A 22,550-nucleotide genomic window follows, 5' to 3' on the forward strand; every position below is an offset into this window, starting at 1 on the left:
CATCTCAACCCTCTAGCATGAGGAAGGGGAGAGAAATTAAAAATAGTAGAAAACAAACAGCAAGAAAACCCATATAAAAAGACAGGAACACCATCATGTCACATTCAGTATCAATACAGATTGAAGACTACCACACTGACTCCAAATGCCCTTCATCTAACATTTTATATTTCTTTGGAAGCCTACTCAAGTAATGGCTAAACCTAATTTAAAGTAAATTGCAAGAACAGAACAGGATAAATAGCTAGACCTTGTGCTTTCAATTCCTCATACTTTATTACTACCTGAATGATGCCATGACATTAAGAAATATAACTGAAGTATAACACGGATATACTGTCATTAAGTGAAGTCCCTGGCAAATATTTTTGAATCAAAGAAGCAATAAAAAGGTCTTCTAGCTTCACGATCCTGGAAGATTTCTGTAGGTACTTCAAGAAAGTTGTTAACACTGTCTAAAGCTTAATATATAGCTACACCTTGAAGAGTTATAAAACAACTGTTGGAGGTGGCATTATCATCATTAGGTAACCCTCTGCAGTTAGATTAAGATGGTAAAATTTTCAAGTGAGGTCTTTAAGTAATTCACATTTATATGAGAAAGTTATGGACAGAAAAGAGAATCATACCAAGTCTGAGAAATTAACAACATTTACATTTTCTTTCCCTAGAACATGTAAAAGAAAAGCTGATGAGGTATCGGAACCTATTCAGAAAGTTATTTTCTGGACACAATATCTTTGAATGTAATACTGCTTATCTGAAGCAGTATTCGTAAATAAATGTTTGAAGAAGTAAGGAAAAAAACATACCCAGAACCAAGGAACCAGGTACTCTTTTTATAAAAGAAATAAAATCCAGAAAAGCCAAATTACATACAGAAGACTTCAGTTCTGGAAGGGAAGGAAATTCCAGAGTAACAAGAACTTCAAGACAAGGGTATCCGTCTTAAAAGCAAAACACAAACACAGTTGTCAGAGAATAAAAGCGGCTTCAATCTGGATTCCTCTTGGATCTCCTTTGCTTAAAGACATTCTTAAATTTTGTATATTATTATTACTTTTGCCTTGCTTCCATCACTTATATTTCAAGACAGTCTTTATGGAACTCCAGAAGACAGTATCTTAGTAGCAGCTCTTACTACACTGCAGAGAAAGTTCCTATTTACATTGCGTAGGTGAAAATCATCAATATCTTTAATGGAAAAGAGCTAGAGAAAAATTATTTGCCAAAATTGGTAAACATTTGATTAGACATCTCTTTCTTTTTTTTTTTTCCCTTAGACCATGTTCTAGTTTTGATCTGATCACTGTAATTCTTTTTTAACAAGCTTTCCTATGAAGTTTCTCTACTGTTTGCTACAAAAGGTAGTAGTAATGTAAACAGCTCGGTCCTTTGAGCAAACAATTCCATTATGTTTACAGTGTGTTCTTTGTAATCAAGTGATCTTGAAGAGAAGGACCAATTTGGTTTTGGTTGGTGGGGTTTTTTTGTTCGGTTTTCAGAAGCTGAATCACAGACCACTCCAGCTACAAGCAAGACCATTCCCTCTAGCCCCTCTGTAATGGTGACAGAAAGCAGACGCTAGCGGAGCACTCAGAGGCTCACATTGGCCATTATAACTTTTACTTGTGCAAAAGGTGATTCCAGGGCCTCCGGGCCTGTTCACAGATAGAGAAATTACCAAAGCTCCTCTTCACCATGCTTTCCCCATCCATCCATAAATATGTATCTAACCATTTCTGACCAAAATCTTTTTGGCAGGTGCACGTTGCTGACCTTTCTACTGAAAAATCAACACTAAAACCACTGCTTGGATCACACCCTTTTCCCTCAGGGGTCAGTTTATTAAAACAAAACAAAAAAAAAACAAAAAAAAAAAACCCAAAAAAAACCCCACATGCAAAAAAAACCTCAAAAATGCAGAATTCATAGAGGCTAAAGCCACTGTTTTTCCAACAGCCACAAAATGGTTCCCCTTGCATTTCTTTTACTTCATTTTCCTTCTCCCATCATCTTACCACAGGAATGCACTTGTTTTCCACTACTCTCTCTGTAACCATACCACCCACTGACTTTTATAATCATTTGGTACATCACAACCAGGAGACAGCTTTCAATCCCAAATGAAGTCAGGCTCAAATTGGCCCTTCTTTTGAGGGATCATAATTTAAAACTTTCTATTACATACTTTTGTTACTTTGGAAAAAAAAAAAAGTCACTTTTAAGATATAATACAGGGAGTTAGACCAACTGGCTGCTTTTATATATCTAGAAACTTCGGTGCACTGTGCCTATCAGGATACCAATGCACACTTTTACAAAACAACTACTGTTAAAATTTTCAGTAAGTAATTAGTTTGGTTTACCTTCTCATGAACTTCTCTGTGCCCCACAAATAGCAATTATTTATTTCCAGGAAGACTGCCTCCTCATGGTTTATATACATAAGCACTCTTAACTGTAAACACAGCTCTTGAAAGAGAGCATAACATTTTGTTCCTCCTATTTTATTTTTTTAAGTATACACAGAAAAAAAATTTACTGCGTACCAGTATGATGTATAACACAAGCTCTAAGCAAAGCTCCCCGCAACCCGTATGAATAATTAAAAGTTAAGGGAAGGAAAGCGGGAAGGAAAGCCATCTTGGTGGCAATCCTGTTTCTCCTCAGAAATATTTCGGGCATTATGAAATCATTCTTTGCAAGAGTGCCAGGAATAACAACAACAATAAAAAAATATTGTTGCACTGAATCTATCTTGGCATCAAGGTGTCATTGCTCAGTTTCTTACATTCTCTCCTCTTGCTTTAAGGATCAAGTTCCTAGTGGCAACATAAGCATGTGCCAGAAAAGATAGTATATTAAGAATGTTCAGAGATATATGATTTTTCCATTGCCATTAAGTTTTATTTTTTAAATACTTTAATCTTGATTTTTACAAGTATTATCATTTGCTCTCGTTTAAAGTAATGAAAATTATTGGTACAAAGCTGTCTCTTAAAACCACACTTACTAGCCACACAAAAGACAGGCAATTCAAAAGGCCATGTTGACATTTTGATTTTGGTACACAAGAAGAAAACAGAAAAATAGAGATTGCTTATGTTGAGAATCCGAAACTGATTAAAAGCCTAAAAATCTGCTACTTTTATCTGTACTTCAGACATATAAATTCTTACATGACATTGAAAAATGTTTTAGCATGAAAAACTCTCACAGCTGAAAGCATTGGTTTCGCTCCCTGCATATGAACTCTGATTAACATGAAGTGGGAGAGAAAATGGCAGAGTATTCACGTCTTTCTCTAAAAAAGTAAACCTCCACTCACATTGATCATTATGAGCTAATAACATAAATACAAAGCCAATGACTTACCCATATTGCTTTGTAATAAGCCAGCCTCAGAGGATGTAGTTAATGAAGCATTAGAAGCTTGCCTACCAGAATTTAGCTGAATGACAATAAAGACCCACCTGTTCGAACAACTACCACCAACACCATATGCATCCTGTATTTTGAGGACCTCAAAAGGAGCTCTCAGGCATGCTGTAGAAGGACAAGCCATGCCAGTATATTGCAGCATTTATCAAAACTAGTCTTTGCTGTTTACAGTTTCATGTCCCAATTGTTACAGAGGAAAATCTTCCAAATCCCCCTTTTCAATACCTTTACAAGATGTAAAAATCAGGTTGTATCTATCTAGCAGACTTATAAAATAAGATAGTCATGCACGACAGTATGAAAAAGAAAAATGAACCACATTTGGTAATCATCAAAGAAGAGTGACTGTGCTGGAGCCCTTTTATTCAGCTTTCTACTACAGAAAGAAAAAAAAGATACACAGAAAGACAAGTTTCTATGTAGTGCGGTTCACTGCTACCATTTTTTTTTTCCTCTAGATGGCTTTCAACAGTGATTTTCTTTTCACATTTCTGTCTTTACCTCTCAACGTTTACCACTTCTCTACGTTATAATACATCCAACACTGTTCAACTATTCTGCAAACTGTGGAAAAAATCATTTCTCCCTTAGCTTAAAGGCAGAAGTATTTCTTTGGTTATAGTTCTTACCAAATTATTTTTAAATTTTTATCAACAGCACAGATTTCCATATCTGTCCATCAATATTTTACTGTAAATGAGATAGAAATCCTATTGTTCTACATACAGCTTGGGTTCCTTAACTTAGGAAAGGCACTCAATGAAAGAAAACTATAAAAGAAAATAACGCTCAAAATATGAAATTATGATTAGCTTTTATCTTTCAAATACTACTTTCCATAAATAAACATAATTACACTTCAACCATTTTTTTTTATATATAAGAAAGCAATTCACATGCAGTAAATTATTTTTGTAGCTAGACAGGCACAACCACCGTAGCAAAGAGGAATACAATTGCTGAACTTAATTTCATATCTTATGGACATAATCAAAAGCCTGAAAAAGACACTAGACATTTCCTTTTTCCAAGCTTTAAATTCATGAAAATGGCTTGATATTGTAAGTGTGCATCATGTAAATTTTTTTCCCAGTAGCTAGATCCAATCACTTCTCAACTTCACTGGAATTTCTCCTACACGGAAAAAAAAATTTGGGTACCTTAGTGAACAGCTCCTCAATATATCTTTGCATCTTTTAAATCTATCCAAAGTATTGCCAGTGGGGCAGTTAAGCAATTAGAGTTAGTCAGCTAGTAACACAATTTAAATGAAGTATTCATAATTAAAAAAAAAAACAAACAGTAAATATGATAGATTGCTAGTATATAGAATAGCATGCATTACCGTAAGCAGCAAATTTACAACTGTCTTTATATTATGGATTTGACTAAAGCAGGGGCAGGAGTTAAATAAATGCAATCTATTACCACAAATATTAAGTCCTTTACAAAATGTGTTTCTGAGTAGACTTCAAGCTTCAAAGGAATGAATATCCTGCAAAATGATGATGAAAAAGTGGCAAATATAATTGAAAAAACAGCTACTTGTGACTGAAAACTAACATTATTCTATTGTAGCTGTCCCCGAAGTCTTAAGCCAGCCAAGGGAATGCTGTAGAGACAATTAAAAAAATAAAAAAAAAAAATTAAAAGCTGCTGCAAATCATTTACAGAGCCATTCATTTAAAAAGCAAAAATATATTCCAGAGTTGTCTTCTAACATCCTGAAGTCAGGTTAGGGTGACAGGACTCGGAAATCAATAGCTACTCTATTCTGTATTCCCTAGCAACATCTGGGTGCACATGCATATTCCAAAACCAGATGGCGTGAACCAGCTGCACAGATGAGACATTATCCCTCTGTGCAGCGTATCGGCCACATCCAAGCTGCATGTTGGGCTACAATCCACATGTTAACAGCCCCTATTGCCTGGAATTAAATGAATGTAAGAACAGCTGGCACGCAGAAGAGCAGGCAACACTCCTTTCTTCCCAAAGACAAGAAAATGAAAGTGAAATATAAATACTCTTTGCCATGTTACCTACCATTAGTTGATCTTCATATATACATACAAAATTATTATTTTAACTATACGCTATTTCATTTATTGACTGTTTGGGGACCTGTTTAACATACTGCTAACTTATTTTCAATACAGTCTAAATAGTTGCACATCCAATATTCACTACAGCTTGGCCAAGTCAACTCAAAACAAGAGATTCTTGCTTTTTAGAAAACTACAGAGAATATATTCAGAAATGCAAATACTGAACATAAAGATTACCAAGTACTTGCTGAAAGTGAAAAAATCTGAACAAGTCAATCTAGCCCAAGAATATACCTCAATAAACAGAATTAGAGCAAACATAAACCACATGCAAGTGCATGTAACTATAAATTTGAGTAATTAAAGATCATCTATTAAGCAACTGCTGCTAGAAATAAATGTTTTGTTGTTAAAATTGTCCATAAGAAAACTAAGTCTCCTTTTTATGGGGAAATATTTTAAACTGTTTCAGATTAATCAGGACCATTAACAAGACTTGAGGTTTTTTTCAATATTGAGCAAGACAAATCAGCTTTATGCAAGGGCATTGATCCAATCCTGAAACAGTTTTCTTAACAATAATGTTGTAGATTCTCGAACTTCACCTCAAAAAGAAGCTACAGATCCTGTAAAACCAACAGACAGTGCTAGATATACTTGCAGGTACATGATTGGTTTCTTTCCCTAATGCAAAGAACTAACCAAGTCCAAATTTTGGTCATGTAATTACATTAAAAGCAGTAACAATACAGAAACATATCACAACTGTTTCATTATGTATTATCACTACACAGTACCTTCACATGCATCTCGACTAATGAGGCCAATCAGAGTTTTGTAAGATTCTTGCTGATAAGGTAAGCACGTGTGTTAGAAACATGTTGATATTTCCACCTGACAACTATACAAAACCATCTTTTCCCCCACAAGCAGTAAGATAATTTTACAAATCAGGTAGATATTTAAGTAACAGAGCTCTCTTTACTGGTATACTCACTTTACCAAGGTGTGGCATCTTGAAGTGTTAGGTAAGATGGAAGATAATCTCAATGGTCTCTCTTGAGATGAAAGTTAATGAGCTCAAAAACTCTCTGCCAGTCCTGTTTGGACTCAGCCTAGGACACCTGCTTCCCTGCACACATACTCCCTCTTGCAGGTACTGACAACAGATATGAAATAAAGATCCCCAATGAAGTAACTAAAAAGATGGCTGATCTCAACATCTTATGCTAATCTTCATAAAGGTCTTATGAGAATAGGTAAAGATCGCTGAAAGACTCTGCTGGCAAAGACCCTTAGTGGTAATGATACCGTTCATCACAAATTCAATCTCCACTTCAAAAGAATTAACTACAAGGCTATATTAGCACTACAGGTAAGTAGTTTGTGAATTCCTCCACCAGCAAGTATTATGAGAAATACAGTGAGTGCTTAGTAGAAATTTTCAGAGTATTTCAAGTTTTAGACTCTAATCTAACTATAGATATGCAGTGCTCCCGGGGGCTGGGTATTTTTGAATGGCACAAAGAAAAGAAAGCAGACCCAAAAAGAATCCTTAGCAATATTTTTAAAAGTAGCACTTAGGTAAGGTCATATACAACAGTTCCATCTCTCTGTCTAGAAATCATGTTTGTTTTGGAGCCATTACTTGTTAGCTCTCAATTACGAGGCTTTACTTCACTTTCAGATCTGCTATAGTTGAACAAGAAACAGAAGTGTTTGCAGGTATGGGTCTCCCTGTGCCACAACAGACATACTTAGTAAGATGCTGAAGCCTTGAGATATTAAGATAGAACACCTCTCAAAACTGCATTTTTAAAACATAAGTCGACTAATACAAAGAGAAACCTTTTACAATCAATACAGTACAGTGCAACATTCACTTTCTGAAGGACTTCTTCAAATAATGTATAATCACATATACACTTTCCAAGTAACAACTATTATTTTTGCAGGCGCAGTATCAAGCATCTAAGAGATGAGTCAACGGTTCGTTTTTTAGCGGTGTATAAACAAACAGGTATCTTCATCCATGCACAGTTAGTTACAACTAACTCCAAACTTGCACTGAGTAAAGTTATTTTCATTCTGAAATGATCTGCAGATTGTGGTGCATGAAGAGTTATGAAAGGTAGTTGAAGTCGCATTGGTGATAGCAGAGTTGAGCAACCACATCTCCTGAGAAGGAAAGCACCCCACAGCAGCTAACACCAACACTCCTTCCTCAAACTTGAGTAAACTGTCCACACGTGAGCTTACATTTATATTGAAGCATCATAAAAATAACCCTGCAGAATGTATTTTAACATGCAGAAGTATTAGCTATCCTCTTTTCCATTCCACTTTTCAGTACTCTTCGATAAACGATGATATGAGTCACAAGCGTCTCGTGAGCTGACGCACCACAGATAAAACGTTCAACGCTTCCGTTCGGTCCAACAGAAGTTTCTGTGACCAGCGCAGTTTAACTTGGATCGCAGTCACTGCTGTTCTGTGCAAACCTATTTCTGTGAACAGAGCAGAGAGCCAAAACGGTTGCTTTGTAATTAGTTCAGGCATGTTTAAATCCAGGAGGGAAACTTTTAGTTTATTTTCCCCGGGAATGCTACAAAGTTCCACTACGGCTTTACAGAGTAACCGTGCAGATCAAGAAAGGCCCCTCACTCACCTAAAGAAAGATTGGATTATACTACTGAATTGTTCTCCTGTTTCTCAGATTTACTCTGAATGCACTGAAATGTTTGAAAACATTGTTTCTGTGCATTTGTCATCTGTAGTGTCAAAGGCATTCCTAGCAGAAAAAGAAAGTCTTGTTGAGGGCAAAATTCAGTCAAGATGACTGTAAAACCTAATCCACACCTTTGAATTTGGACTGAATATCCATCACTTAAACATCTTGTAAATGACCCAATTTGTTTACACGGCCCTGTAGCTTTTTATGACTTTTCCATAAAGAAGTTATTACATCCATTCCTTTTATTTTGTTTTAGAGCATTTGAATGAGCCCCAGAACCACAGGCAAGTGAAACAGACTCTCTGCAGATGGAAGTGGCCTCATATAACTCACCACTACCGGTGAAAGAGTCAGAACAACACTTTCAGTTTGGAAATGCCATACCTTCACATACAGCAAAAGAATTTCCTGCGCCATATGTCTTTTTTTAATGTTTAACTATCGTATAAAATGAGTGCTGGTTTCCTGTCAATCAGAGGAGGAACGTGGAGTCCCTGGGACTCGTTCCTCTGATTGTTTTGAACAAGGATGAAGGCAGTCAGATGGTTAGACAGTGAAGTACAATGAGGGGAAAATAATTTAAAAAAAAAAAAAAATCAAACTTTTTACATATTCTAGTTGCTATCATGCAATGGCTCATCCATGCAATGAAGCTCCCCAAATAACAGTTTAATAAAAGACTGGACAACTGAATTTTCTGGAAAAGACTACGGCTAAAGACAACAACTAAAACAAGCAATATTATGCATTATTTCAGAAATCAGTATCTCCTCCAGCAAAGTCATTTTCCCACTTCACATGCTTTTAATCAAATGATGTTTTAACAGCGGAGATTAACAGCTATGAATTGCCATGGAAGGTGTGCTAAGAGCATCTCCAAAACCATTTTTCCAGTGTAAGCTACTCATCAGATATGACACTCCCTGGTATTTTACAACTGGAGTTTTTATTTCACAGAAAATTACAACTTTGCTGATATGTGCTAAACTGAGTAACATTTTAAAGATGTAGAATATCAAAACTACAAAAAGGGCACCACTCCTTTACCTTCCACTGCCTGAACCTAGGTTGAAGCCCATTTATCTGATTACAGGACAAATTCCCTAATTAACTGCAGCATCTAATCTCCTGCTCCCCCATCTTCTCACATAATTTATTGCCAATTCATGGTAAGAATGTTTCAGCAGAAGAAACACAGAAAAAAGGAATTAAATGTATGGGAAACACAAGCAGCATTGTTTCCTTTTCCCAAGACATTCCTTGCTTTTTCCAAGACAGACAGACTTACCATTTCAAGAAAAGCCACATAAGGGCAATAAGGGAGTTTAAATCCAGCACTCAATGTTATCACCGGCTACGCCAGGCGTTTGCTGAAAGCTTGGAAGACCTCCCTTGCTTTCCTTTAGTAGACCTGTAGTATCACAGGGAACGTAAAAGGATAGCTGCCCAACTAACGCCACTGTTCATCTAGAAAACAGAGTACTAAAACACTAAAACATTCAAAACAAAGATTTCTCCTTCCAGACACAGTGCTGGCAAGGTGTGTGACCAGACAAATTGCCTCAGCCTCCCTGTCCCTGCCTGGTCCTTCACCTGGCTTTATTCAGAACTAGTGCACATCTTCCACTTCACGTAAAGAAATCAGTACGATGGTGATCAAACTGAGCCGTGCCTGCATTCTACTTTAATAAAATTAATACTAAGTTTTAACATACTCAAGGAGAAATTTCAATGGTTTGGGCTTTCAGGGAGTAGAGGAACAGAAATGCTCTTCACTCTAGAAGAATCTCCTTAAAACAATTGTGGCTATAATCATATCTTAAATGAACTTACTTTAAAGTGCAAGACTAATGGATAATTCATGAGGATTAATTCACAAAAAGGCGATACTGGTTACTCCCTTGCAACTCTCCCATTCTCACTACTATAAAAGGATGCCACTGCATGGTAAATAAACTTCGAACATATTCTTATTTCATGCACAAATGTTGTTTCTGCCTACATCGTGTTGGACAGCAGTACATCAGAGGTTAATTCATACTCTCTTTCCCCAGCTTCAAACACCTGCATATGAAAATGGCAATGAAGAAAAAAAAAAAAAAAAAGGCAGCAACTAGTACCATGAACATCTTCACTGCAGAGTTAACCTGCATACCCTCAAATTAGCCCAGCTTGAATGATAACAGCCACACAGGGAAATAATAATCCAGCAGCTCAAAGAGACTTAACTAAACAGATGATGTGTTCTTTTAACACAAGTTGCAGCCAGCTCACCTGCCAGTCTAATCAGCGAAGGTAAAAGCACATTGACACAGGTTGAGGGGTGGCACACACTTGCAGGACTCCAGAGGAATCCACAGCAGCAAGAAGCCAAGCAGCCTAGGAGCCCAGAGCAAACGTACAGCCGTGCCTATGCAAGGTAAATGTCCAAGTCCAAAATTGTGGGCACGCTTAACAAAGATGGAGTATTTGGAACACAACTAATTGAACTCAGAAGAAAGACAGCCCTTGCTAACCCTAATGCAGAAGGCTTGCAGGAGACAAAGGACTTAGTTTGGCTCTTTCCTTTTGTTTACATTAATTTTTCAATAGTTCTCACACTCTCTGTGTAAAAGACTTTCTCCATGAGTGTCTAGAGTCCTGCCTTGTTTCACCCAACCGATCACCTTCTGTAGAAACTGATCAGGTTATGAAAACGTGTAGAGGTGCTATTGTACACATGCTTTGTAACATGGGCTATCTTCACATAAAAGAAAACTGCATCATATGTTGTAGGATCATGAAATTAGCCACAAATAGTCCAGTGTAACACTAGAGATATGTTTATAAGATCTCAGCAGAAAGATGTCGAGAAGAGAAGATGAGAAGACAGATGAACCTTAAGGCTGGGATATCTACGGATGGAGCCATGAATAAATTTTCCTGGCATTGCCACCTTAAAATAACATCCTACAACTTATCAAAGCCTCTAGAAAACACAAGTCTATATTTTAGCTTCACAGTAGCACATTATGAATATTCACTCACCTACCTGAATAAAAGCACTTCACATTCAAACACAAGCAGAAAAAGTTTTCCCCAAAAGGGAATGACAGGGCCGAGTAAGTTTTAATGTACAATTAATTTCTCAGAAACTACAAAACAACTAAGCACTCATACGTATACCTAAGTGCTACTAAAATAACTGCATTTCTACATGTTAGCTCTATTCATTTTCTGTTGTGCAACTTTTTCTAAGTCCCACAGATTTCCACTAGAAGACTACTTAGGTACAGGCCAATTCCTTAGACGCTTACACAGTGTATTTTCCATGGCACGCACTTTGTGACTAAAAAGTAAAGGTATGGCTCTCTGGTAAAGGCAAGAGCTATCTATAAAGCAATTGAAGAGGCTGATTTCCAGTTAAGGGAAGTGGGCTTGCACAGCACGTCCTCTTTCTAGTAATCAGGAACTGCCAAACACAGCAAAAACCAAAACCAGCAACTACCCAACAGCAACAAAAACCCCCAAAACCACTCTGCTGCAATGCACAACCACTTCTTTGCTATTACCACTGTACTTTGCTATTACAGGTTCACTATATAATAATCAGATTCAAAAGGTCTGGATAAAGTTACAAGATAAAAAAGATATTATCTTTCTGTGAAGACAAAATTCAATGTAAGCCCTTGGTAGTTTAGCTGTCAGTGTCTCAAGGTATGCTATGTGTCTCTTCTCCATCTTAAAACTCTGCACCTAACTGAAAAACAAACTAAAAACCCCCAAACAGCATGACACAAAGCTTTAAAGTCTGATCTGCAAACCTAATAAGAACTAGTTACTGCAAAAATAAGATTTTAGATGTTTCTCCCTTAAATTCCATTTAACAGAGATACGAGAAGGCCAGAATCCTACATATGTGGGACAAATGGCAAATGATCTGTGCTTTTAAAACCCTTACTTTTACCTAACAGAAGAAACTGAGATAAGCAGTAGGACTAAGGAGAAGTCCCAAGCAGCACTCTTCTGAATAGCAGACAATACACCAGAAGTCAATTACAAAGGAATAAAAAACCAGTTTTTAAAACTTTCTTCCACTGCAATTCATTGCGGTGTTGAAGAACTCTAGTCAAAAGAGGATGTGTTGCAATTCTTCACTCTTCAGGAAAAGGGCTTTAAAACATTTCAGAACAAGTCTAGGAGTAAACAGAAATAGATTAAACTTGAGAAAAATTGCATCACTATCAAGTTTCCCTTTAGATGACACGTGCTCGTATTTTATACTTCCTTATCTTCTCAAAATGATGAAAATTTCTGCTTCCCAGCAGAAGTCAACAGACTATACTGGCCCTCATCAACTCAACAAGAGTCCACAGAGGTGGCACCAATTCCCACTGCTTTGGAGTATGTTGGTTTACAAGACATAATTATGCAAATGACTGCACTCAAGCAAAAGCACTGACATCTCCCTCTGCAAGGATCTGATGCGCTGCATCATTTGGAAATCCACACCTTGTTTCAGGTGTTCAGCCCAAGTTAAATGAACTTAATCAGAAACTCTACATTGTGATGCTGTCCCCATCCCCGAATAAATCGGGGGCTGCCTTTGGAGGTACACAAACCAGAGAATCATCTGGGTGGCTGTGAGGAGGTGTGTGAGGCCACGCACACATTGAGGTGATGAGAGAAGCTCCCTCTGGTGCTCCAGCTACTCACTCAGTTCCAGCTGCATCCAGCAACTTTTCCCAAGGATGGTCTGAGATACACAAGTCTCAAGCTCCAGCTCAAGGGCTCCTGTTTGTTTGGGTTTTTAAAGTAACCTAAACAGTGCCCATTTCAGAAGATTTAAGAAATACATCATGAAGTGGTCAATTAGTGAAACTTATTATTAAGAGTTTCTATTCATGTGTGGGAAAAAAAACCCAACCAACCAAACAAAAAACCCCACCAACTTAAAAGAAGTTAAGATCTATCAAAGGCAGATCATCACCAGTACATTACCTGTGCTGCAGAATTGACAGAAATCAAATAAGTGCTTTGGTTTTATAAGATTTACTTCAGCAACTCTATTGCTGTTCATTCACACTTGAAACTGACTGCAGGAAAAATAATACTTCTAACTACTTGGTCCTGATGAATTGCTAACTGACCTCAGTTCCTCAGCCTTCTGAAGTCATTCATTACTGTATTTTACATATACATGTCACATAAGCTATACACTTCATCTCTTATGGCACCTGACAGTAGAATCATAGAACAGTCTGGGTTCGAAGGGATCTTTAAAGGCCGTCTAGTCCAACCCCCCTGCAAGGACCAGGGAGATCTTCAGCTAGATCAGGTTGCTCAGAGCCCACTCCAACCTGGCCTTGAATGTTTCCAGGGTTGGGGCATGAGATATTGTAATTTTTACATTATTGTCTATAAAGTCATCCTCATATTTCTCATAGAAATCGTAACAGCTGATAGCTTAGCAAAATTACTTCAAACATTTATCACATCTTGTCCTAAGACAGCTAAGAAAACAGAACTTAGATTCTCCTGACATCTTATGTTGTAATCAAATCTAGATTAAACTAACAGTATCACATAAGCAGGTGCACTCAAACCGCCAGAGCCAAGTCATTAGAATTAAGTCATTCACATTACTCAGTCCACCAATAGCTCCTTCAGACATTGCGGAAAATACAGAAACAGGATCAAGATGCTACATAAAGGCAGCAGTCAGTCGTAGACGGAAAAGTAGCAAGAACTGTAATAGAAGAAATAAGCAAACCATCCAAGTATTCAAATTCAATATGTGAGAGACTGAGTTTTGTTCCTCGTAAGAAACTGAGTGATCAGTTTTTCTTGACTCTCTACTTCAATATGGAAAAACAATTATAAATACATCAGACAGTCACAAGAGAACTGATAAAGCCACCTAAGTATGAAAAACTTTTCAAAGCATAATCTGCTTTTCAACATGAAAAGAATGGTGGAAATGAAATCCATCCAGATCAATGGGAGCCATCACTACATGCACCATTTACTGCTACTTCAGTTTCCAGAAAACTCTTGCATAAACTTCTTTGACCCTGCAGATGAATATTTACTCAGTTGAATTACAAATAAAAAAATTAAAGATAAATACAAATTTTTCAAGGAAATCACACAAACCTGCTACTGTCAAGCAGAGTTTACAAATAAAACCTGTTCTTAAAGAAAAGCGGACCATAACAGAGGGCCAATAAAAACAGGGAGGTAGTTTTAAGTGGCTTCAAATGGAGCTATGCTGGCCCCACAACAACCATCACACTGAACTCCTAGGAGGGAGCAGGAAAATACTGTGTTCTAAGAATATCTGATTTACAAAGAAATATTTACACGAGGAAATTGCCACCTAAAATGACATTCACTATGCAGTAGAAACAAGAGAACTCCTTATGTCTGTTTAGTAAATAAATCGAGTCAAATTGTGACGTTGAAGTTAATAATAACTTAGCTAATAAATGAATAAATAAATCCTTAAGCACATGCTCACCCTTTGTAACACAAGTAGTCCCACTCATGTCACAGACATCTTCAGTATCACCTTGAAGCTATAGCTACACCACCCACGTGTGCAGCCGAGTAACACAGTAATCCATTCTACCGCAAAACTTCTCAGCCATTTAGCAGTTTTACAAGTAGAGGACAGAATTTTTATTTGTAGGCTGTGTGAGTGAAAAATCTCCCTCTCTCCTGACCAAAGATTATTTGGCATGCGCACAGCAATATCTCATTCTCATACTCCAGGGAGTTTTAACCTGCCTCTAGCTAAAAGCTACACAATCTTTAGATTGCAGCAGAGTGTAAAAATCACTCTAATTAAATCAAGTAAGAACTGGTTTGACCAGTGTTACTGATCCCCCAAATAATTAAAATCAGTTAAGAAAAGCCAGGGTACTCAGCTGTACCTAAACTTATGGTAACTTTTAAAACAAGTTTTGCAGTTGAACAACTAGAAAACAATCTTCAAGTAAGCTACAAGAACGTGGACTGTTGAATACAGTTTCAGGGCACTTTTTTTTTTTTTTAAAAAAAAAAAAGAACACAAACCACAAAACAACTGTCCTGGCTTTGCATTTCTTGTAAGACATAGTGACTGTAACTTAGAGCATGCCAAATTGCATTGCAAACTAGTTGAAGCCTGACCCAAGGCAGCTGCATTTCTGATGTGTGTGAACAGAATCTAGTTTGCGTTGTCACGTATGCTCACACCTACTTCCACCAGTTTTGTTTCTCTGCCGCGCAATCTACCTTTGACAGTTCACTGTCGCGCCACAATTGCTGGACCCTGGTGGCCCTTCAGGGCCCAGCTGCGTTCTCCTCTAATGAACCGCTTAGGGCAGACTGACAGCACAGCAGGTTTTCTTTCCAGTCCTGACAGAGTTAAAGTAAAGCCATGGTAACTCTCTGTGTGTCGATATGCTTCGTATGTACACCATGCAAACTGAGCAGAAGGCAGCACAACAGCACGAGACTTTAGCACATCAGCGCCAAGTCCATTTTGTCACAAACCGGTGCCCTGAAGCCTCTAAATGCCAGGTAAGCTGGGAAGGGGTAGAGAGTGAGTGATTTCTTTCCTCACACAGAGCAGATAATTTCCTGTACCACGCACAAAGTCTGATTGGTTTCCTGTCAGAACAGCCGGGTCTCCCAGCCTTTTGATCACTTTCCTCCGGCCCTTCACAGTCGCTCTGAGTAGCGATTGATCCCCATGCCGCTCTTTGATCAGCAGCTCCGGCAGCCCGCAGGTGCCGTACGCCATCACCTTAGCAGGCCGCAGCAGGATTATTAATCTCCTCCACCAAATTCACTACTGCACCGCATGCTCTACCCGTTCACGGAGCACTTGCAGAGGTCTCTGAAAGTTTGCTTTCTATTAAAAGATATGACGTTGAATACTTTTATCTGGGGAGTCCCAAGTTCAAAGTTGAGAGAATTGAATTAGCCTCGAATCTGCTTTTCTGCTTTATTTCATTACAGTCCTGGGAGTTTTCAGAGCTCCCAGCTTGGCCTTTTGTGTTGGTTCGTGCCCAGGGAGAAAGCCCGTACTCGCTGACATGCGAAGTACTAAATTTTTCACACACACCCCCCCCCCCGCCCCGTACGTTAAGCAGCAGTGGTTCCATGAACGTACCCTAATTTTAGGTGTTCTATACAAAGTGTAGTTTCATGCAGTATATAACATTTCAGTTTGTAAAATATTCTTTAAAATGACTTCACAATAGCAGATCAAGAGGAAGGGCACTCAAAAATCTGAATAATGTAAATCATATGGAGTTCAGAGGCTAAGCAAATTACACACCCCGAAGCTGCCCTCGCCGTATGAAAGGAGCCTTTCTCCAGCTCTGCGCAGCCCCAGCCCAAGGGAACTCGCATTTGAGAGTTTTCTAAACATTTCAGGTACACTTGAAAGTTGAAAGTAATTCTCATTTCCTATGCAGGATTAGCTCGTTTCCAGCCCGTACCAAATACCACTCATGTGCGCACAGACACAAAAAACCACCCTCCCACCACACCCCCCCAGAGCTAAGCATTTAGGGTGCGTGGGTCGTTGTTGGGTTTTTTGGCGTGGTGTTTTTTGGGGGTAGGTGGGGGGGTATTTTGCACCCCGTCCCGCAGAGCGGCGGGGAGCCGCCGCTGGGCTCCCTGCCGCCCGCCCAGGCGCTGCCCCGTTCCCCAACGCGGTGGGCTAACACCCGGCTGCCGAGCCCCGGTCACCCCGGCCTGGACACGGAGCTTCCTTCCCCCCACCTCCACCCCTCTCCAAACAGCCGCGTGGGGCCGCGCTCCCTCCGCGGCGCCGGGCAGCCCCGCAGGCCGGTGAGCTCCGCTCCGCTCTCCTCCGCGCCGCTCCGGACGCCCGCCCCGGACCGGGCTGTTTCCTTACCGTTCTGCTCCTTGGCGCCGGAGAAAGCGAATTTGCTGCTGAGGTCGGACTCGGCGGCGGTTCCCTGCCTCCGGCCGGCCAGGGCAGATGTCAGCAGGAGCAGCCCGAGGAGGAGCATTGGGCCGGCGGGGCGAGGGGCTCCGGTACTGCAGGCACTGGCGGGGCGGCGGCACCGAGGCCCGCGCGTCTCTCAGCAGCGCCCGGCGCGGGCTGCGCCGCTGGGGAGAAGGCAGCACTGAGCCTGCTCGGGCAGCGGAGAGTAGCAGGGTAGTTTCCACATAATCCCATCCAAAAGTTTTTCCTAGAGCCCTTTTTCCGCGTCTCCAGGTTTTGTTTTCCTTTCCTTTTTTTTTTTTTTTCTCCTTCCCTTCTCTTAAAAAAAAAAAATAAAGATCAAAGCAAAATCTGGACCCAGACCAGCTTCCCAAGGACTAAACAATCCGGGGCCGGTGAGGGCACGGGGGCCGCTTTGCTGCCGCGGAGGAGCGCGCACCTGTCAGCCGGCAACCGGACGGGGGTTTGGGGGGGAGGAAAAGGAGGAGGAGGAGGAGGAGGAGAAGGAGGAAGGGCGGGGGCGGGCCGAGCACCCACAGCAACACCTTCCTCGCGTTGAACTCCGCGGCCGCGCTGCCAGGCGGGCGGGACGCGGGTTTGCCTCGGCCCCCCCACGCCCCCGAGGGAACCTCCCTCCCCGCGGGGCGTGGGGGGGCCGAGGCAAACCCGCGTCCCGCCCGCCCCAGCCCCCGGTTGCCCTACAAAAGGGGGTTCCCCCCCCCCCCCCCCCCAGGCCCAATTTCTGCCCTGTACTGACTTACCAGTGTGCTGCTCTAACAGCAATTGGTTTTGGCGCTTGAAAATTTGACGCTCAGCCAAACATCTGAAGTGTGCCCTCGATACTGGGAGCTGCACCGACATATTTTTAAAAAGACTCACAGATTATTTTTCTGGCCGGTTTGCTTACCCTGAAATGAGACCTCTCGCCTTCACATAAACAGAGGGGAAACAGGTTCAACTTTTTACCCTCTCTCTTGCCAAAATGCCTGTGTGGTACTCAGCAAGGTGGTATCCGTAAAGCAGACAAGTAGAGGTTTTCCGCTCATTCTCCAAAAAAACAGAACTGAATTTGTGATATGGAATATCCCCCCGCTAAGGCTGGTGGGGACCAAGAGGACTGATTTTATTTGGCACCCATAAAGATGCTGCTGTGTCCAAGCTTCTTTGCTAGAGCTGGCATTTCTCATCTGAACCGTGACTATGTAACGGGTCTGGGCAACAAGATGCAACGCTAACTAGATGCCGGGAGGGCAAAAGGAGCAGTTCTTAATGGTGACTTCAGCCCCCATAGCTCTGAGGTGGTTTTTGAGGATGGAGGGGAAGACCTGTATAGGTCTAACTCACCATCTGTGCAAGATACATGAGAGAGAAACCGAGTCTGCACTGCCAGAGTCTATATAAACTTCTTATCCTTTGACCCAGCTCTTTCCACTGTATAACCGAGCTGTTTCTTCACCTCAGCCAAAGTAACCCTTGAGACAGTGATAAACATCCCCTCTGCTCCTAATAAGTGACATATTTCTGGTAGCAACTGAAAGCCGTCCAGCCAAGCTGCGCTGTCTTCTGGAAGGCAGACTTGGAGCATACTGGAAATAGCAACCCTTCCCTTAACAGAGTATGAAGAAAGAAATGTACTGCACAACACAGACTGTGTAGTTACTTTTATTATTGTTATCATTATTCATTATTATTTTTCAGGTTTCACTATAGTCATTTTAAAATGGAAATTAAAATAACATATCCTGTTTTCCAGGTCTTCTACCTTGATGACTACAAGCAGTGGGGTTTTTTAACCAAATAAATGAAGTGTTGCACTGTAACTTAATCTTCGGTGCCTGAGGATTTTGTGGGACTCGTTCCCTCTGAGACCTAATGTCTCACACTGTGTACATGAAGAGTGAAGCCTGCGACATCTCCCATAACTTTCAAAATCCAGGCTGCATGAGACCAGTGTTTCATCTGGCATCCTGGCTCTGGCTTTTCAAAGGAAAATGCAAGAACCCGCATAGTGGATGAATATGGAATAACACTGCCTGGGGAGGAAGCTTTCATTCTAAACCTCCTAGAATTAAAGATCAGGGTATATTTTTTATAATTAAGGCTCTGCCTCTTTTCAAAAATGCTTTTGTTGTTGATCTCACCCAAAATATTGTGTGCAGTGATTCCTATCCTTATAAATGTCCAATCTTCTCTGAAATTCATGCTAAGCATTTATCACCAGCTATCTATGGAGTTTTTAAACATTATTGCTCTCCAGCTTCATCAAGTATACCTAGGCATTTGAATTATGAAAATAGGTAAATATAAATGACTTCACTTCTCTACCCTGTTCATTTTCTGTGTTGCAGCCCTATCACATCCCTTCGCAGCTAGGCATTTTTACTACATTTTTCATCTGAGTATCCCTATAGCTCTAAGATTTTCTGAGTCCCATCTATTTTTCTTAAGTTTTATTTGGGGTGACAGAAAAACAGAACATGACATTCCAAGCAAAGGCCTAATCTTAACATATCTAGTGAAGACAGAATGTTTTATGGCATAAAGTATTTCTTAGGCATGCCTTTATCTTTTTACTGGATCTACTCATACAATGATCCACAGAAGTATTAACACTAAAAAAAAATCCTCTGACTGGTTAGATAATTATGACAAACTAATGTATGTGTGGTTCAGATTGTTCCTGCCAGTGCACATTGCATTGCTGATACTGAATTTCACTGGGGACCACGATGCTGATACATCTAAGTTCTGGTGACTCCAGTGTCCCGTACAGATTTCTCTGGATATCATTAAGACTCATCCATATTTTGCTGCCACAATGTTCACACTCTTTTCTACATTCATCATAAATATTTTTAACTACACAAAGCTTTGTATTCCTAACTTTTCTTCATGTGGAGAATTGCGCTTCTCTGTCTTTTGTATCAGTCACCATGCTGTGTGCCATCTCACAATGACTTACACTATGTAGTCTTTTTGATGGTGCAGCAAAGACTTTTTTTTTGCCAAAAGTTTTGTAATACAGTCTTTAAATTTGTGTATCAAGTATTTTTTAATTTAAATATTGCAACAGACATTTCTCTGTTAATTGTCATCGTCAAATAGTTTGAGATGCTGACTTTGCTCTACAGAACAGCCATGCTGATCTGACACATTTTCAGATTGTTTTATGACTCTTTTTCATCATCCTCATTTAGAACTTTTTGAAGAAGTTTTTCTTGCTCCTGAATAAAATTTGAATTATCTGGATTATCCCACAGGAACTGATTGTTATTGAGACCTAGCCACCAGGGAAGGCAATGGAAATTTGGCCTGTTAGGACTCCAGGGACTTACTGTGATGGGGTATAGCCGTTGTACACCTGAACTACAAATATAATTGAAATGAAAAGGTTTTCTCTTCTATAATTTTTAACTTAAAGAGTTACCATTAAAGCATAGATTCATCACACAATCTTCACAAACTTCACACCAAAGAATTCCCCACACCAAAGTCAAAATGACCTCGTCACAGCACTGACAGAGGTGGATGGTTTACACACGCTCCGCCCCTTGTCCCTTCACTGCTTTACAACAGCAGAGATCCCCCACAGTTACTTGTGGAAGTGGGCTGGAGTTGGCCAGATGCATAGGTGTTCACAGACTGGCCATTATGGTTTGAACTAATACCAAGAGATCTTGACTGACTTCAGGGGGATCTAGATATCCCAAGGAAGTTCTGCAAGGAAGCATACTGTTTCATTTTCCTATATGCTGTCTTCAGAAAGACTTTTGCCCCCTCCCCCCTTCCCCAAGGTATGCAATGAGATAAGCATTTCTCTCCTGAGGAGGAATAAGGTGAGGAACACAATATTTGGGGAGAAAACAGGAAAAAGCCGAGATATAAACCCATTTTTAGGCATGATGTACAACAAAAGAGAAATGCTTCTGGAGACTTGTAGCTCCACAAACACAAGTACTTCTATCAAATTAATATCTCACAAGGCTTAGAGCTAGGCATTTACATACCTTTGCAAGATTAGGACTCACTGTTAGGAAAAGAAGATTGATCTCCTTCTCTCCCCATGGCTTGTTTCACTTCCTGTTATGAACAGAAGAAAAAAAAAGAATTAATACATATGTACTTTAATGTTCCCATATATTCTGACTGTACCTGTATAATCATTGTGAGATCATATTAGAGGGAAAAAAAAGTATTTTGCATGTAATTTAAGTATCTACTCATCCAAACACACAGGCAAATGTCTGCTTTTGTGCAAGGTGCTCCTGGTTTCAGTGTAGTTACATAAGAATTAGTTACTGGTATGACAGGATTGACATTACAATACTTATGTTCACAATATGGAGTTATTTTTAACTGTGCAAAGAAGTCTTAAACAGTTATTAAATATTATGTTTGTACAAAAACTTTTATGGATGAGTGATAAATATGGAAACAGAAATTGCATTAAAAAACTAATTGTCTTTTAGAAAAGCAACAATGCAATATTCTGCTTTCGTGATCACAGAGCAATAGAAAAAGAGGCATTTGCACAAATAAAGATGACTCTTGTAATCTTACTAATGTGAGGCGAAGAGGCTGCATATGGAACTGAACAGAAAATCATTCCTGCATTAGAAAGTACTCCTGTAAATGAGGTAGCGCTACATTTGAGTATTTCAGCCTTATTGTCCATTCCTACTGATTTTGTAAACAAGATGAAGATCTATGGTCCCGTTCCTATGTTACATTCAAAACTAAGAAAAAGAGTTAAGTCCAAAGAGGCTTCATTTAAGTTGATCCTTATACAGTGTGGGCTGCACAGACACAATCAGAAAAGGAGGAGTTCTGAACATACTTTTTTCACTTGAATCACGACTTTGAATAAAGTGCCATTTCTACTTTGCGAATCCTAAAATGAGACTTGGGACTTACACATACACCTAAAGAAAAACCTTCAAACACAGACTTCTAAGCCTACCGACGTACTGCTCAACATTGCATAGCTTAACAATAATTTTTCAACTTGACTCGAACATTTGAGAACTAAAGTCCTGATTGTACTTTTGTGTGATTTCCACTTACAAGCAATGCTTTAGAGAAGTCACATTTAATAACTCCATTTTTTTTTTATCAACTACATACACGTACACAGCCCAAGCTACATCCCAATGCAACTTTGCTTTAGGTAGGCTGTGGGAGCTAGGACAGGAGTCAAGGAAGGAGGCCCACTAGAGGTCTCCCAAACTATTTAAAAGAATGCCACCCACTTCTGGCACCTGGTAGCTCATTTGGGTCTTGATGGGCTTCCAAAGTCAACACATGAGAAGTGGAATGTAGCTAAGTCACTTAGGCCTTGTAACCTGTTTGCTGAACTTAACTGTGGACTATGCTGACA

General features: G+C 39.8%; 1 protein-coding gene across 1 annotated transcript in view; it reads right to left on the reverse strand.

Moving 5' to 3' along the window:
- Positions 1-17,604, reverse strand: part of PDGFC (platelet derived growth factor C) — a 132,579-nt gene extending 114,975 nt beyond the window's left edge. Inside the window, exon 1 of the mRNA XM_086746932.1 lies at positions 17,120-17,604. Within this exon, the coding sequence (XP_086603058.1) occupies positions 17,120-17,237 (118 nt within the window). The 5' untranslated portion in view covers positions 17,238-17,604. The remainder of the gene's footprint in view (positions 1-17,119) is intronic.
- Between the last annotated feature and the right edge of the window lie 4,946 nt (positions 17,605-22,550).

This window comes from Chlamydotis macqueenii, chromosome 4 (genome assembly GCF_036417535.1).
Source record: "Chlamydotis macqueenii isolate bChlMac1 chromosome 4, bChlMac1.mat, whole genome shotgun sequence".
Taxonomy (NCBI): Eukaryota; Metazoa; Chordata; class Aves; order Otidiformes; family Otididae; genus Chlamydotis; species Chlamydotis macqueenii.